The sequence below is a fragment of the Miniopterus schreibersii genome, assembly GCF_964146895.1.
Source record: "Miniopterus schreibersii genome assembly, chromosome: 3".
NCBI classification, from domain to species: Eukaryota; Metazoa; Chordata; class Mammalia; order Chiroptera; family Miniopteridae; genus Miniopterus; species Miniopterus schreibersii.
This window is the reverse complement of record NC_138103.1, coordinates 32,876,274-32,891,910: the sequence shown is the minus strand read 5'-3', so window position 1 is coordinate 32,891,910 and position 15,637 is coordinate 32,876,274. Positions and strand designations below refer to the sequence as shown.

The following is a 15,637-nucleotide window of genomic DNA, read 5'->3' as shown; positions in this document are numbered from 1 at the left end:
AGAACACATCAGATGCCTGCAAAGTGCTCTGGCTTCCTATACCTAATTACAAATTGCAGAATACTAATTTTGGTGTCAATCAATCTGAGAACTAGTTTGCTGCACTAGGGGGCATCGAATATCAATTGCTCTGTCTGCCTCTAGCTTAATTCAATTTCTTGGCCCCAAACTGTCTGTTTTGTTTAAAATTGATGTCTATACCATGAAAATTATTTTCTTCTTTTTAATGCAAAGTAATATTTTCCACTAAAAGATGACTTTTTTTTATAGTATGTTTAGATGAGGTAAACTACTTTAACCAGCCCATTACTTGAAATAGTTATTTTCCTTTTCTCATATGCAGAGCATCACTGAAGTAAATTTAAATTTGCCCCTGCCTTTTGCACAGTACAGCCTTTATTAGTCCTGCTAACCTTTTACCTATGCTCTATACAAAATAATAGCAATTTCTTTCCCATATCTAGCCCTCTTAGCAGTCTGCTATCAAAGTTCCTTTTTCTTTGGTATAAATAAGTTTGGTTCGAGTTTGATTCTGCCACTTACCTGTGTGAGACTTTGAATGAATTACTCTTTCTAGGTCTCGGTTTCCTCACTTATAAAATGGGATCATACCTAATACTTAAAGTGCTTGTGAGGATTAAATGAAATAGTACACGTGGGTTGCTGAGCATGGTGTGAGCACACGCTCAGTGCTCAGTACATGCTGGCTGCTAGTCTGCATTCACTTACAGTATTAATCACTAATGTCACATCAGTGAGTGTTCCCTGCAATTAATGGTGATTCCCTGTAAGCCATGACTTTGACGTTTGAAAAACTAATTTTAGGGGAAAACTTGCCTTTGTATTCCAATATATAGATTACAATTTAACATTGCCGATTACTCAACAGATTCGTTTGGGAACACAAGATCCTTGAGTGAGACCCTACTACACATCAACAGTGACATTTTCACTTACTCACTCAATCAGTATATATTGCGGGCCTACTATGAGCCAGGGATGGGTAACAAAACACACTTGCCCTCTTGGAGCTCAGAGTCTAGAGGGGAAGGAAAACATTAAAAGACTGTAATAATAAATCTAAGATTATAGACTGTGATGAGTGAGATGAGAAAGAGCAGGGTACTATGAAAAAATGACAGGAGAGGTCTGTTTTAAATGTGAGTGGTCAGGGAAGCCTCTCTAAGGAAGGAACACTATTTAAGCTCAGACTGGAAGGGGAAGGCGGAGAGAGCTGGGCAGAGTGGGAAACAGCATTTCAGACATACGGAATAGCCCATGTGAGGTCCTCAAGTTGAAAAATCTCAACACTTTTAATTTTTTTATTTTTTTTACAAACTAAAACAAATCCATTGCAGTGGAGCATAGTAAATAGAGAGAAATGAAAGAAGAGGTTGGGAAGTAGGCCGTGGCCAGATGGTGAGGGCCTATGGGCCATATTTAGGGTGATTCTCTATCTGGTGCCCCAGGGACCATCTGGTTTAGGCCTTTTGTCCTAATTTAATTATTGGAAACTCCCTTTCACTCTTAAAAATGTCCTGATTTCAACAGTGACATATATGATCACTCTGGCTATATCAAACATTATGGGTTTTACTCTTAAGTGTAGTGGGGAGCCTTTGGCAAGTTTTCGGAGAACACTAAGGCATGATCTGCTTCTGGGTGGTGAGCATGAGAGGACGCAAGATGAGGTAGAAGGCCGTCCGGGAGTGTAGGAAGCAGGCGATGTTGGCTCGGAGCAGGATGGTGACAGTGAGAGCGAAGAGATGTAGATGGCTTCAAGATATAATTTGGACGTAGGATGATTAGGTCCTAGCAACGAAGTGGGTGTGAGAGAGGAGGGAGAGGGAGCTATCAAGAAAAACTCCAAAGTTTAGTTTAAACAACTGAGTGACTGGAGGTGGGGACAGTTGGGAGTAGATACCATAAGAGGAGTAAAGAAAGGGAAGGACCAAGGCCGGGTTTTTGATGTGTTAAGTTTGAGATCCATGGAGATGCCAGGTGTTTGCTCAGGGACAGGTCATTTGCCCAAGGAAAATAGCAGATAACAAAATCCGCATAGATCTAAGTAGACCTGAGACTCAGACCTTTGTCTTCTGAGTTCAAACTTTCTATATCCAAGTAACCGCCTAAAATATACAGCTGTACTTAGGTATTTCTCCGCACCATGTGTTCTGAGTAAGGCTTGTGACAGAGGCCTAGTCCTTTGCTTGTGGGAATTTAGTTGCAACAGGTTCCTAAAAGTATATTTTAATAAATTTCTGAAAATGGAAAATAAACTGTCCACCCTACGAGGGTGTGGCTGAGACCCTCACTTGACAGATTAGGATGTCAGGCCCGGAGAGGTTGTGTGCTTTCGCTAAGGTTACCCAGGTAGTGGGACAGCTGGAATTCCACCCTCAGTCTTTATCTATCTCCAAGAATCATTCTTTCCAAGAGTGGAAAATCTCTGAACAGCCCTCCAATGAGAGGTCCTTCAACAGAAGTCCGGGTGCAACAGTGGATTTTGTTTTGACCCTACGTCAGGGGAGGGTTTTATCTCTGGAGAGGAAGCCTATCTTTAACAGTCTTCCAATTGTGAACAGAGCTAGTTTGGTTAAGATTTTCCTCGGTGAGGAGCACATGTGTTTTGAGTGCCACAGAGTGCCCTATTGTGTCAACCTCAGCAACGTGTGCATCTTAGCGCAGCTGATGGATCCATTTGCTGTGGAGTGACAGCTGGCTGCCAGGCCCATCACTGGGGCTGCTGTTCCAGGTAGGGGGAGCTTAAAGAAGAAACAGGCCGAAAAGATTGCAGCACTTGGAACCCTTTGGACATTACCCTGGTTAACCGATTTGGTATAGTTCATTGGATGGAGTCCTTTAGGTCTTCTCATTGCATCAACCTTATTGAATCAGTGCTTTTGATTTATGAAAATTAAAATGAGTTTCAGACAAAAGGACACAGTTGTGACAGCCATCCTCGTAGAGCATGATGCCGAGTTCATGCAACGTTTCTGTAGGACCGTCAGGGTTCAGCCAATTAATTAAATCACACCAAGCCTGGGGATGAAGTTTAAATTATTGTACATGGAATTACCCACACATTTCGTGATCATGACTGAAGCAATGTTTGCATGGGCCTGGGGTGTCGTGTTTACCCAAGAGTGACTTGCTCCTTTCATCTGTGCTCTCAGCTGTCACCCCATGTCTGGAGAGTGTGCCTGTAAGCCGGGCTGGTCGGGACTCTACTGTAATGAGACATGCTCTCCTGGATTCTACGGGGAAGCTTGCCAGCAGATCTGCAGTTGCCAGAATGGGGCTGACTGTGACAGTGTGACCGGAAAGTGCACCTGTGCTCCGGGATTCAAAGTAAGCGGCTTGGGCTCTGGAGGGGAGACAAGGGTGCAAAGTGGATAGTATTGATACCATGACTTAGATGGCCTTTTCTGAAGTACAATGAATATGCTAAAATCAGCCCCATCATTAAGAAAAAGAATGAAAACTAGTCATAAACGATATAAGTAATTACGTTAGAATGACTGGGAAAGCTGGTAAAACTACAAATGTGGCATTAATAGTTGATTATTTGATTAATGTATGTCAGGAAGTATGCTGTATTGTAATTATTCTTCACATAATTATTTTACTGTTTCATAGGCAACAAAGAAATTACTTTTCCAAGCAGGATATGTGTTATTGTCAACAGTTTTTGTCTTAATTCCATGTAATTTGAAAGCACATAATATATCAAGTTAGCGTTTATTGCATATTTACATGCGATAGTACATAAGTTTCTCTGTCCCTTTAGAATCTAGAACTTGCAAAAATGCCTACATATGCCTACATATGCTTCTTAGCTACGGGTCAGGAATCTTTGTTTTAAAGGAAAATGGGTCATTCCTGAATCATTGTCTCCCGTTTTAAAGAGAACATTAAACTGCACAGAGTGGTGATGGTTATTCCAGAGCACGTCATGCAGAACAAGAGGGTCATAAAGGCTCTGCGCTGAGACATCTTACAGGGTTTTCTAACCTGTGCCACAGCCCTTTGCTGAGCCCTTGAATCATCTTGTCTTAAAGAGTCCCTTCTGTTTTCAGAGGAGGTCACCTCCCGTCACCTTTGGTAACCGACTTCTGTGTTTAAGGCTCGATGTCAGATAATAAATGAAATCGTGTGGGCTATTTCTTTGCTGCACCCACAAATCATATCACATATTCATTATACAAGGAAGTGTAGGAAGCATTGCAATTTAATGTGCAGCTCACATTTATGTTTATTTATTGACAGTAATTTTATAGCCACCGTTTATTGTTATATATCTACTTGTCTGAGCAAGGACGGAAGCTTTGTATTTGCTGTGAAGGAAAACTAATGAAGGCAGCAGGCTTTTTTGGGTGTTATTTAACACTATCATAAACAGAGGCCAGCTAGCGTTGCCCTTGTTTATCTAAATTTGTACAGCGGTGACATTATAGCAAGTTCCTAATATACGATGTGTTAAAATTGGAGAGGGAGTATAATTAGCACCACCAAGATATATTTTTGTTTATTTGTGTTGGCCTTATTTCAGCAGTAGAATTGCTTGCATTTTCCTGTTTGTGCCCGTCTAGGGAACTGACTGCTCTGCGCCTTGCCCTCTGGGGACCTACGGGGTAAACTGTTCCTCTCCCTGTGGCTGTAAGAATGACGCTGTCTGCTCTCCTGTGGACGGGTCATGTACTTGCAAGGCAGGTGGGTGAAAGAGTCTTTAATCTGTTCCTGGTCGTGTTATCTCCTAAAATCACAGGAAAGGAGCCTTGACTAGGGTTCTAGGTCCAGCTGTTCCAAAATTCAATGCCTGATCTCAGCAAGCCCTTCAGCCAGGGGGTTCTCCTGCTCTTGTGAGCAAGGGGAGAGGCTCCTCAGAGATGATCTCTGAAGTTGCTGCTAGCTCCAAAAGTCTGTGACTCTCTGCACTTGGGGATGAGTAAGCCAAGCAGACATGTGCCCATGCCCCTAAATTCCCTAAATGCCCCTAAGTGACCTGGAGTCATGACGAGAAAGGCAGCCAAGCACCAATTTCACGTGAGGGCTAGAATGTGTCTCTCCAGAGTTCCTGCAGCAGCCAGGATCCTAGGTACTCAGTGTTCATGCTTAATGGGGCCCTGCTTTAACGACAGGGCTATTCTTTCAAACACAAACCTTCCTTCTCCCTCCCGTATAAATATTTCACTTTCCCGATCTGAACAAAACTCAGCATCGCTGTGCATGAAAGGTACCCCCACTCCATATCTCCTCCCCCAGCAGCCCAGTAGTTCCTCTCAGTGTTGGCATCTGTGGGACAGATCACACAGCCCATATGTCTGTTTGGGTGCTTTGTTCATTTCTGGGCTGGGGCTGGGACACTGCTGTGCATCTCTGACATGCTTCTGAAGGGACAGTGGCTTGGAAAGGCTTGGCAAGACTCCCTGCTGCCTTTGTTTCCTCACGTGCTCTGGCCTTCTTGTCATGGCAGGCTGGCACGGGGTGGACTGCTCCATCCGCTGTCCCAGCGGCACATGGGGCTTTGGCTGTAACTTAACGTGCCAGTGTCTCAACGGCGGAGCCTGCAACACCCTGGATGGGACGTGCACGTGCGCACCCGGATGGCGCGGCTTGAAGTGTGAGCTTCCCTGCCAGGTATGACCAAAGCAGCGCCCCTGCTGGGAATGCTGGGGAGCCACTGCCAGAGGGTTAGCCTCCTTTTCAGTTTTCCTGATTTAACATGTCTGAATGCAAACCAAGCCTCAGTAACTATTAAAAGAATTAAGGTATTTGGACTTAGAGTGGATATAGGATCAGAAAAGGGGTAGACATGGAAATTGGTTAGGTAGCTTTGTGAGAATCATTTTCTGCTTTTCCTTCATCTCTACTCAGGTTCCCCACATCACCACCCCCCACTATTCTTTTTTGTTCTTATACACCCATCTCTTCCTGGCAGCCAGTCAACAGCATTTGTCCACCACCCAGTGCATGCCTGTCAACTCTCCAAATACTGCCCTTCCACTGTCATGGGAACCCTCAGGCCTTTGGGGTGGAAAGGGGCAGAGAATTGAAGGGGGCGGTAATGGTGTCACAGAAATGTTCATCGAGGTGGTGACAAAGGTTTGGAAACAGCCTTCTTTTAATATAAATACCTCTGGAGTCACAAGAATCCCCAAAGGTTTCCCTAGTTCAGCGCTGACTCTCTTCCCTTGACCTGCTTTGGAGGTATCCGTCACCGGAAACCCCACACTGACAACCCCAGGCCGACAGAGGTGCAAATGGGACGTGTGTTCTCCAGCAACGCGCTGATTTTTCTTCCATCAGTTTCTTTCCCTCTTTTCCATCATTTTTTTTTCCTATCACAATTCTTTTCTCCGGAGCCATTAAGTGTTCTCTCCGTGGTGTGTGTTCTCTGCCTCCGGGAGAGCCTCTGAGAGCAAGATGACACCGTGACCCCTGAACACAGCCCCTCAAGAAGGGCCTTCCACGGAGCTTCTTTCCCCTTGGGCGTCTGCCACATTAAGTACAACCCGTTTCCAAGGCAGAGAGGATCTGCCCTGGGCCAGTTCATGCCCAGCCACCCCTTAGGACAAAGTTAAGTCAGCTTTGCTGCCTCTCATCCACCGCTGAGCAAATGATCATCGCTCTCAGATGGGCTTGGAGATCACCTTTCATTCCCAGTCTGATTGTGGACAAAATGAAGCCTCTGGCACAGTATTGTCCTTATTTTGTATATTAGATGCAAGGCTGATGGTTTGGTGGCTCAGTTGGTAGCTAGGCTAAATCCTATGCGTCCCCATCAAACATTAGTGGGGCCTAAAAGGTGGTTTATTTATTTTATTTTAGTAATTTTAATCATCTGGACAAATGATTACACCACCTAACACCTACTGCCTGCTTCATGCTGGTTCTCAGGTTCCTCCCTCTTGCTAACTGTGTACCACGCTCTCGTTTCCTTTTCTTTTCATTCATCCTCATTGTTGAAAGTATTACAGATGTCCCCCTCTTCCCCCCATTGGCCCCCTGCACCCCACATCCACCCCACCCCAAGGCCTTCCCCACCCTATTGTCTGTGTCCATGGGTTATGCATATAGGCCTATACGTTCTTAGGTTAATCTCTTCCCTCCCCCTGCCTCCCCTCTTCCCTCTGAAATTTGTCAGTCCGTTCATTGTTCCATGCTTTTTCGTTTTTTTAAAGTTTTTTTTTTTTTTTAATGATTTTTAGAGAGAGAGGAAGGGAGAGGGAGAGAGAGAAACATCAATGTGAGGGAGCTAAACACCTATTGGCTGCCTCCTGCACGCCCCCTACCTGGAGCCCACAACCTGAGCATGTGCCCTGCCCCGGAATTGAACTGGCAACCTTCTGGTGCACAGGACATTGCCCCCAAAACTGAGCCACACTGGCCGGAGCCATCCACGCTTCCTCAGTGCTGGGTGGTGTGGGGGTTGCAGTGCTGTCCTTCAGTTCACCAGGACCTGGCATGAAAGAGCAGGGCTTGTCAATGCTCAGCTTTCCACTCCTCCCCACAAACTAAATGATCGCGTGTGCAGAGTCTCATCCGCGCTGGCCCACCCAAACGGACGTGCACGCGAGAACATAGAGGTCTGGCAGGGTGTGCCGGCATGTGCTCCGTCCCCCCGGAATCCTGAATCAGAGCACTTCCTCTTGTCTAGACTCCTTCATCAAAAGGAGGGTGTTAATTAGGAAAAGTAACAAAAGACTCATTTTTCCATATAGCTCCACGTGTCCCATTGGCAACTTATGGAACCAAACGTAATTCAGTGAGAGCTATAATACTTTTTAAATTTGGGGGCTCTCTGTGTGGGTCAGGCAGAGAATAGGATGCCTTGTGGAAAACATTGAACTATTTTATAAAAATCATTAGGAGCAAAAGAAAACATCTTTACAAGCTGTGGTCTACGACAAGGTAAAAAAAGATTATTTTAATTGGTTGGCATATTTACATACATCTGCATACGCGCATAGCAGCATTTTCGTCTCATTGATTTCACCACTCATATGTCCCAGCCGTATGTCAGACGTCAACTAAGGCTGAGGGACTTTAACACACTGACCTCCTGGAGCCTGGGCTTTGGGAACGAAGAAAGCTGGGAAGAGGCGATTATAGTGCATGGAGCTGAGAGGTGTTCGGGAGGGAGGGGGGTGCTGTCCCCGAAATAGCTGACTGTGGCCCCTTTTCTGCCATGGTCGGATTGCCCGTCCTCACTGCCGTCTCCCACGCAGGACGGCACGTACGGGCTGAGCTGTGCCGAGCGCTGCGACTGCAGCCACGCCGACGGCTGCCACGCCACCACCGGCCACTGCCGCTGCCTCCCGGGATGGTCAGGTGAGCGCCGGGGAACGGGGGCAGCCCGCCGCGCCGGCGCTGCGCCTTGCTGCTCGGGGACGCCAGGCCGGCTGTGCAGAGCGTGAAAGCAGGGTCCCCAGTGAGGTGGCACATGCTTCCCCAAGAAACATTACCATTAGGCCTACCTAACCGTAACCCAGGCGTGACTTTTGGTTGAAGTGCACGGGGCAGTTCTCCTGAGCTGTCAGAATTCAGGCCCCTGAGGAGGAGGCGAGAATTGCTCTGAAGAGTTTAGCAAGACCTCTGTGGTATTGTTGAGCACCGAGGAAAGAATGATTAAAATAAACCATAAGAAGGTAATTTAAGCTCACCTTGTTGAGACTGAAATATTAAATATTAATATTTAATATGCAAATGTTAAAATATTCATTACTAGAAGTTGAAAGTTTAAAAACTTACTTTTTCTTATAATAATGTTTGTCATAAAAATTAATAATATGGTTGAATACCAGTTTTCTAACCAAGTTCCTCCTTGTTTATATGACGTCATGGCTTCAGCCAGGAAGTTTAACAAACTAACAGGGGCCTTAAAAGAAGAGCAGTGTTTACCCACAACGTACGGACTCGGAAGATGGTGCTAAATACTCAGACAAATTGGAATCTTGTTCTTTTTTATACGTCAGGTCACGCCTACCCTAAAAGGAAAAAAACCTTTTAAATACTTTTTTTAAGAAAAACTACGAAAGGCAATGCAATAGGACAGTTATTGAACATTGAGATGAATGAACTGAACATATTGATGACCATTTCTGCCAAAAGTAAAATAAAATGTTGATTGCTGATTTGCCAATTTAGAGTGAAACCTTGTTATACTAGGGACTGGATTAGAGGTAGATAAATGAGCCAGAACTTCCTTTTAAAAGTACCTTCTCTTTGAACTCATTTCTCTGTGTGTGTTTATATATACATTATATTTGTATCTAAGTATATTCGTATATAAATTTAGAGAAGAGAGGGAATTTGTAAGAGAACTGTTTCCATACTGATGCTTCAGTATCCTCAAAAACATTTCAACTGGCCCACTAAGAGAAATTGGCAGTAACAAGCTAACTATTCTCTTTTGTGATGGTTCATATTTTCAGAAGATGGATCTTCCAGAAGAGAATTTTATGCCTCCATACCAGAGATGTCATATTTAGGAAATTATGGAGTCAGGGTGGTCTTACTTTTTAGCAAAAATACATACAAAGAAGACTCTAGAGCAGGGGTGGGGAACCTTTTTTTCTGCCGCGGGCCACTTAGATATTTATAACATCATTCACAGGCCATACAGAATTATCAACTTAAAAACTAGCTATGAAAAAAGCTCCTAGATTTATTGAATTTCAAGTCTCATCTGCAGTTGCCTTGGCAGGGCCAGACCAAATGATTTCATAGACCCGACATTCGTCACCCCTGCCTAGAGAAATAATAAGTAATGGTTATTGAGTGCTTACTGCAGATTCACAACTCTCTGAAGTAGGAAATATTATTTCTTTTCTCCCTTTTACAAATGAGGAGGCTGAGGCAAAGACATGTTAAGTGGCTGAACTAAGATCCCATAGTCAAGAAATGTGAGAGGCAGGGTTTGCACTATTGCTCCCCACTGTGTACCCAGCTCTTTTAACTACTTCACCCATGTACCATACACAGACTTATTCCAGGAGGTGCTGGAGGAGTGGACGCTTATGCTGAGATTTGTATTCACTCTGGATAAAGACTTTTGAGAATTATATGAGAGGACCATGGTGATCAGTGCTGACATCCAACAACCCCTTTCTCTCTATATATAAAAAATAGCTTTATTAAGATATAATCATATGCCATAGAATTCACCTTTAAAGTATACAATTCAATGGTTTTTTAGTGTATTTAAAGAATTGTACACCACGATCAATTTTAGCAGATTTTCATCACCTCCAAAAGTTAGTGCTCATTAGCATTAATTCCCTATTTATCTCCAACCCTTTCTACTGCCTCCTTCCCCTCCGTAGGCAACCACCAGTCTACTCTCTGTCTCCATAGTTTTGCCTTTGCTGGATATTGTATGGACTCTACAATGCGTGGTCTTTGTGACTGGTTTCCTTCACTTAACATTAATTATCAAGTTTCATCTATATTGGAGCATATGGCAGGACTTCATTTGTTTTGACTGCCAAGCAACATTTCATTGTATGGATAAACCACATTTTATTTATCTATTCATCATTGATAGGTTTTGGGGTTGTTTCCACTTTTTGGGCTGTTTTTAATAATGCCTCTATGAATATTTATATATATGTTGGGTGTATTTAGAAGTGGAATTGCTGGGTCATATGGTATTTCTAAACTTTTTAAGAATTGAAAAGAATCGCCGAGCTGTTTTCCAAAGTGGCTGTACCGTTTTACATTCCCATCAGCAATGTATGAGGCTTCCAATCTTTCCCTTATCCACACTATCATTTGTTATTATCTGCCTTTTTGATGATAGCCATTCTTGTGGATGGGAAATAGCATCTCATTGTTTTTGATTTGCAGTTCCTCCTTGAGTAATGATGTTTAATATATTTTCATGTGCTTATTGGCCATCTGTATATCTTCTTTGTTGAAATATCTATGCAGATTTTTGTTTGCTTTTAATTGGAATATTTGCCTTGTTATTATTGAGTTATAGTTTTTCTTTGTATGTTCTAGATATATGTCCCTTATCAGATATACGGTTTGCAAATATTTTCTCTCATTCTCTGACTTATTTTGTCCACTTTTTGATGGTGCCTTTTGCAGCAGAAAGTTTTTTATTTTGATGAAGTCCAGTTTGTCTATTTTTTCCATTTGTTGCTTATGCTTTTGTCATCAAATCTAAAATGATTGACTAATCCAAGGTCACAAAGAGTTATGCCTGTATATTCTTCTAAGAATTTTATAGTTTTAGCTTTTACACTTTTAGCTTTATGTGTAGGTCTTTGATCCATGCTGAGTTTGTTTTTTGTATATTGTATGAAATAAGTGTTCAGCTTTGCTCTTTTGCATGTGACTATCTAGTTGTCCCAGCACCGTTTGTTGAAAAGACTGTTCTTTTCTCTATTTAATCATCTTGACATCCTTGTCAAAAATCAATGGGCCGTGGTTGTGGGAGGGTTTATTTCTGGACTCTCGCTTCTATTCCATTGATATGTATGTCTCTCCTTATGCCAGTATCCTACTGTTTTGATCATTTTAGCTTGGTAGAAAGCTTCACAGTTGGGAAGTGTGAGTTCTCTAACTTTGGTCTTCTTTTTCAAGATTGTTTTCACTATTTTGGGTCCCTTGAATTTCCATATGAATTTCAGGATCAGCGTGTCAATTCCTGCAGAGAAATAAGGTGGAAATTCAATGAGGATCGGATCTATAGATCAATGCGGGGAGTATTGCCAACTTAACAACAGTATGTCTTCAGATCCTTGAACATGGGATGCCATCAGGAACCTCTTCAGTGGGGTCTTTCAGTCCTTTAGAATTTGTTGAGAGTTTCTTTGGCTTCTGATAGGAATAAGCTGAGACAAACCATCATGTACTTGACTTCTAGTGTCTGAGAACGACCTTGGGAAACAGGCCAACACTGTGGTAATGAACTCTATTTTCTGTTCATAGGAGCTACCCACAGACAGAAGGACTCCCTGGCCCTCTAGTTCCCCCTTGACTTGCAAAAGCTAATATAACTCAGACTTCACAGTATGCAGTTGCACCTCCTCGTAGTTTCTGTTTGACTCTCAGATACCTAATGTTAAAACTACATTATTTCAGGGATTTAACCAGATTCTGTGACTTCACTAGGGTTCTTGAAATTCTCAAATGGAGTGACCGCCATTAAGTTCTCAATGACCACAGTGAAGTGAAAGAGCATATTTAACGCCCCAGAAAATTCAGAAATTTTCTTACAGAGAGGCCATATCATTTGTTTTGGGCAAAACTCTACCCAATCTACTTTTGTCTTATGAGCATAGAGGAAATGGACACACCAGTCACTGCTCAAGTATCCACCTGCTTTGATGATTTAGAAGCAGCCAGTGAAAGGCATACTCTCCTGTACATGAGCCAATCAGGAGCCAGGATTTGGCCTGAAGCCAGTCAGAAAATGTGTTAGTTGCATTCCACAGTCTGGGCCATGGGGTAAGACAAATTATCCCATCTGGCCTTAGACCTCTGGGGCCCCTGTGGGAATGCAGTGGCTTTGTCACACAGGGTAATCTTGTAATCCTCTGTCCATCTGTGACTGGTCTGCGTCTCCGAAGGGGAGGAAGCTCTGCTGCCTCTTGTGCCCGATCTATCACGTGTCACCCAGTGACTTGTTTGTCCGGGTCTCCTGTGTGGGCCTTGGGTCTGCCAGTGTGGAAGGCTGCTGAGAAACGTTGCTTCTAGAGAGGTCATCCCCACACTCACTGAACACACGGCGTATAAGCAGATGTATGTGGATGAAAGAGTTCCTGAAGTTCCAGGCAGCACCCTACAATTGGATCAAGAATTGGCTTCTTTTTCTAAAAGAAAAATAAAAGAGTGACCTTTGTTACTTACACGGAACACTTTGCGTTGTCAACAGTGGGTAGGCTCATGACTTTTTATCACAAACGTGTTTTGAGTAAGTACCTTGGAAGGACCTTTTCCAATATAAAGGAAGGTTTGCTTTCCATCGAAACACCTGTTTCAGGGCCAAACCAATAGCATAAGCCCAGGAAAGCAAGTGCTTCTGTTTCTTCCCCTCCCCTTGCTGAGACTGCTGTCCGTGAAGTGTTGAGACTCGCCGAACAGGGTGGCAGCGTGTGGGGTAACAGGGAGGCTTTTGTGAAGGAATCAATGAAATCTAATCCAGGGACCTGGGCTCGCCCCCTGACCAGTTGGCAAGATGGCCTAGAGGCACCAACCCCCTTGGCCACGGACCATGGGACAGGCTGATCAGGCCTCTGAGTGAGGCCCAGGTATGGGGGTCGGAAGAGTTGTATCCAAATTTACAAAGAAATTGATACACCTAAGTTAAGGAAGGCATGTGCTGACCTGATATACTGAGGAATTTGACTGTCTTGCCTACCCTGGGGCTCATCCACCACTCCTCATCACTTCAGCCTCTTTTCTAATGCTTGACTCTTTTTCTCTTGAAGGAACCAAAACTCTCGCTTATTTCTACTATAACTGATAATCCCATTTTACAGTCATAAAAAATTCTTCATTCTGTACTACCCCATAGGTTAACCAAACATAAGTTGTACCTGACACCCCAGATACCATTTCCAAAAGAAGTGTCCCATTTTTCAAAAGAAAACACGTGCACTTCTATTATATGTGATTTATTTAAAACCTTAATTCATTGACATTTTTAGCCAGGGGACTACTTTATCAAAAAGGGGCAGATTGCAGTTAAAAAAAAAAAAAACTGGAGAAAAAGGAAACACCTTTAAGGATATAGACTGTGTCCTGGGCTCCTTCTCTCACACCTCTGCTGCATGCACGCATGCACAGGCGCACACACACACACACACACACACGTTGCTATAAAATGAGAGTATTTCAAACTGAGTATTCTGAAATTCCAGATGTCAATGAAATATAGTGGTACGTGTGTGTGATTGTGTGTGACTGTGTGTGTGCACGCGTGCATGCGTTTCCATGGTGGAGTGATATGTTTTATAACGTATTTTTCAAAAGCAGTAGAAACATGCTGGCATTTTTTCTCCCTTTCTGCCCTGACTGTAGTCACTCAGAAAACCTTGTCCCTGAACACTGCAGCTCATTCAAGATTTCACTCCAGCTTTCTGGGGACATGTGCAGTTGCCTGCCTGATCCTCAACGCTGGCTAAGATCACTGTCACCTAGGAACTCTTTTAACTTGCACATTCGCAGTCCCCACCTCACATCGACTGCCTCCTGAATGACAACCTGGAGGGTGGGTGAGAGGGATGGTGCCACTGCCAGCTCATAAAGCACGGTTTGTACAAATTTTGGGAAAGGTTTGGAAATTCTAAGGGTGCCCTTTGTGGCAGGTGAAGTGTGAGCTGGAGTTTTGCCCTGACTTAGCCCTGTGGCCAGGGGTTCTTGCATGCTGTACAACCTGCACAACTTTACTTGGTGGACCTGTCAGTCATTTGAAGTTGTCCTGGTGGTCTGTGCAGGGGCAGTCACCAGTCTGTAGACTGGCCTCTGCTGTGCCTTCCTACACTTGGTATTGAAGGGGAGCATTTGTGTGACAGAAGCCTTATAACCAGATGCAAAAGACTGCAGGAGGCTTAGGGTTACATTCATGCCAGGAAAGAAAAGTTATATGCTAAACTGATGGAAAAGAGATTAGGATGCCCAATCAACCTCAGGAGTCTTGGGAAAGAGAAAGGAACTAGAAGAGAACGGAATAATGGAAAGGAGGGGAAAGGAGAGGAGGGAGAGAGATGGGGTGCTCATCTGAGCCCAGCCAGGAAGGGGGAAAACCTGGAGGCAAGTGTGTGAGAAGAGTCTGGCTTCTCTGCTCTGTCCAGCGAGCAGAACCAGGCCTGCGTGGTCCTAGCCCCTCTCTGGAAGGATAGCTCCCCCTTCCAAACTTCCCCAAACACACCAAGTTTGAGCAGCTAAGTGACCTGCTACTTCAGGTACTGATCTGTCCTAAAGGGATCTCTCGTGCAGCTGAGAGATGCCTGAAGTGGTATAATGGGGGGGACCTATGTTTCCTTGTCCAGTGACATGTAGGTGCAGATTCAAGTCCAAATGAGTTTTAATGAACGTGCCTGCACCCAGTCAGCCACAGGTGCAAATGACATGCTATCTGACTCTTTAGGGTCTTTCTGTCTACATGGTCTTGTGGGGAGGGAATCCTGTAAAAGTAGAATGTGGGGGTCCCTGAAATGAGAATGAAGGGAAGGACTTACCTTCCCAAAAGAAAGGCTGCAGAAAAAGCCCAAGTCCCTGGATCTCCCAGTCTGCCTAGCAGTCTGTTCTCTGCTTTTATCTGGGCACAATCTAAGGCAGGCCATGCTTTCTGGTGTTTTCGTCTTATAGCTGCAAACACAAACATCTCTGATTTATATGACTTATCAGTATGTTTTTTCCCCACTTGGTTATCTGTATAAAGCAGATTCTTTTTTAATGGATCTTTAAAATCCACAGTATCCAAATGCTTGACGAATTTAAAAACCCTTCGTTGAGTGTCTCCAAATTGAATAGAGCCACGTGCTTAGGTGCTAGGAGCATGAAAATGAGTGGCACTAGCCCCTGGCCTGTGGAAAGACCCTCCGTTCCCGTGGGCAGACACTGCGTGGGAGAGGTGGGCACGTCAGTAACTTCCTGCACTCCAGTGTGCCACCGCTTC

The 15,637-nt window shown here is 44.0% G+C and overlaps 1 protein-coding gene across 1 annotated transcript in view; it reads left to right on the top strand.

Moving 5' to 3' along the window:
- MEGF10 (multiple EGF like domains 10) overlaps positions 1 to 15,637 on the top strand; it is a 155,520-nt gene that overhangs the window by 112,672 nt on the left and 27,211 nt on the right. Inside the window, exons 10-13 of the mRNA XM_081131156.1 lie at positions 3,177 to 3,351; positions 4,593 to 4,713; positions 5,477 to 5,640; positions 8,232 to 8,334. Of these exons, the coding sequence (XP_080987282.1) occupies positions 3,177 to 3,351; positions 4,593 to 4,713; positions 5,477 to 5,640; positions 8,232 to 8,334 (563 nt within the window). The remainder of the gene's footprint in view (positions 1 to 3,176; positions 3,352 to 4,592; positions 4,714 to 5,476; positions 5,641 to 8,231; positions 8,335 to 15,637) is intronic.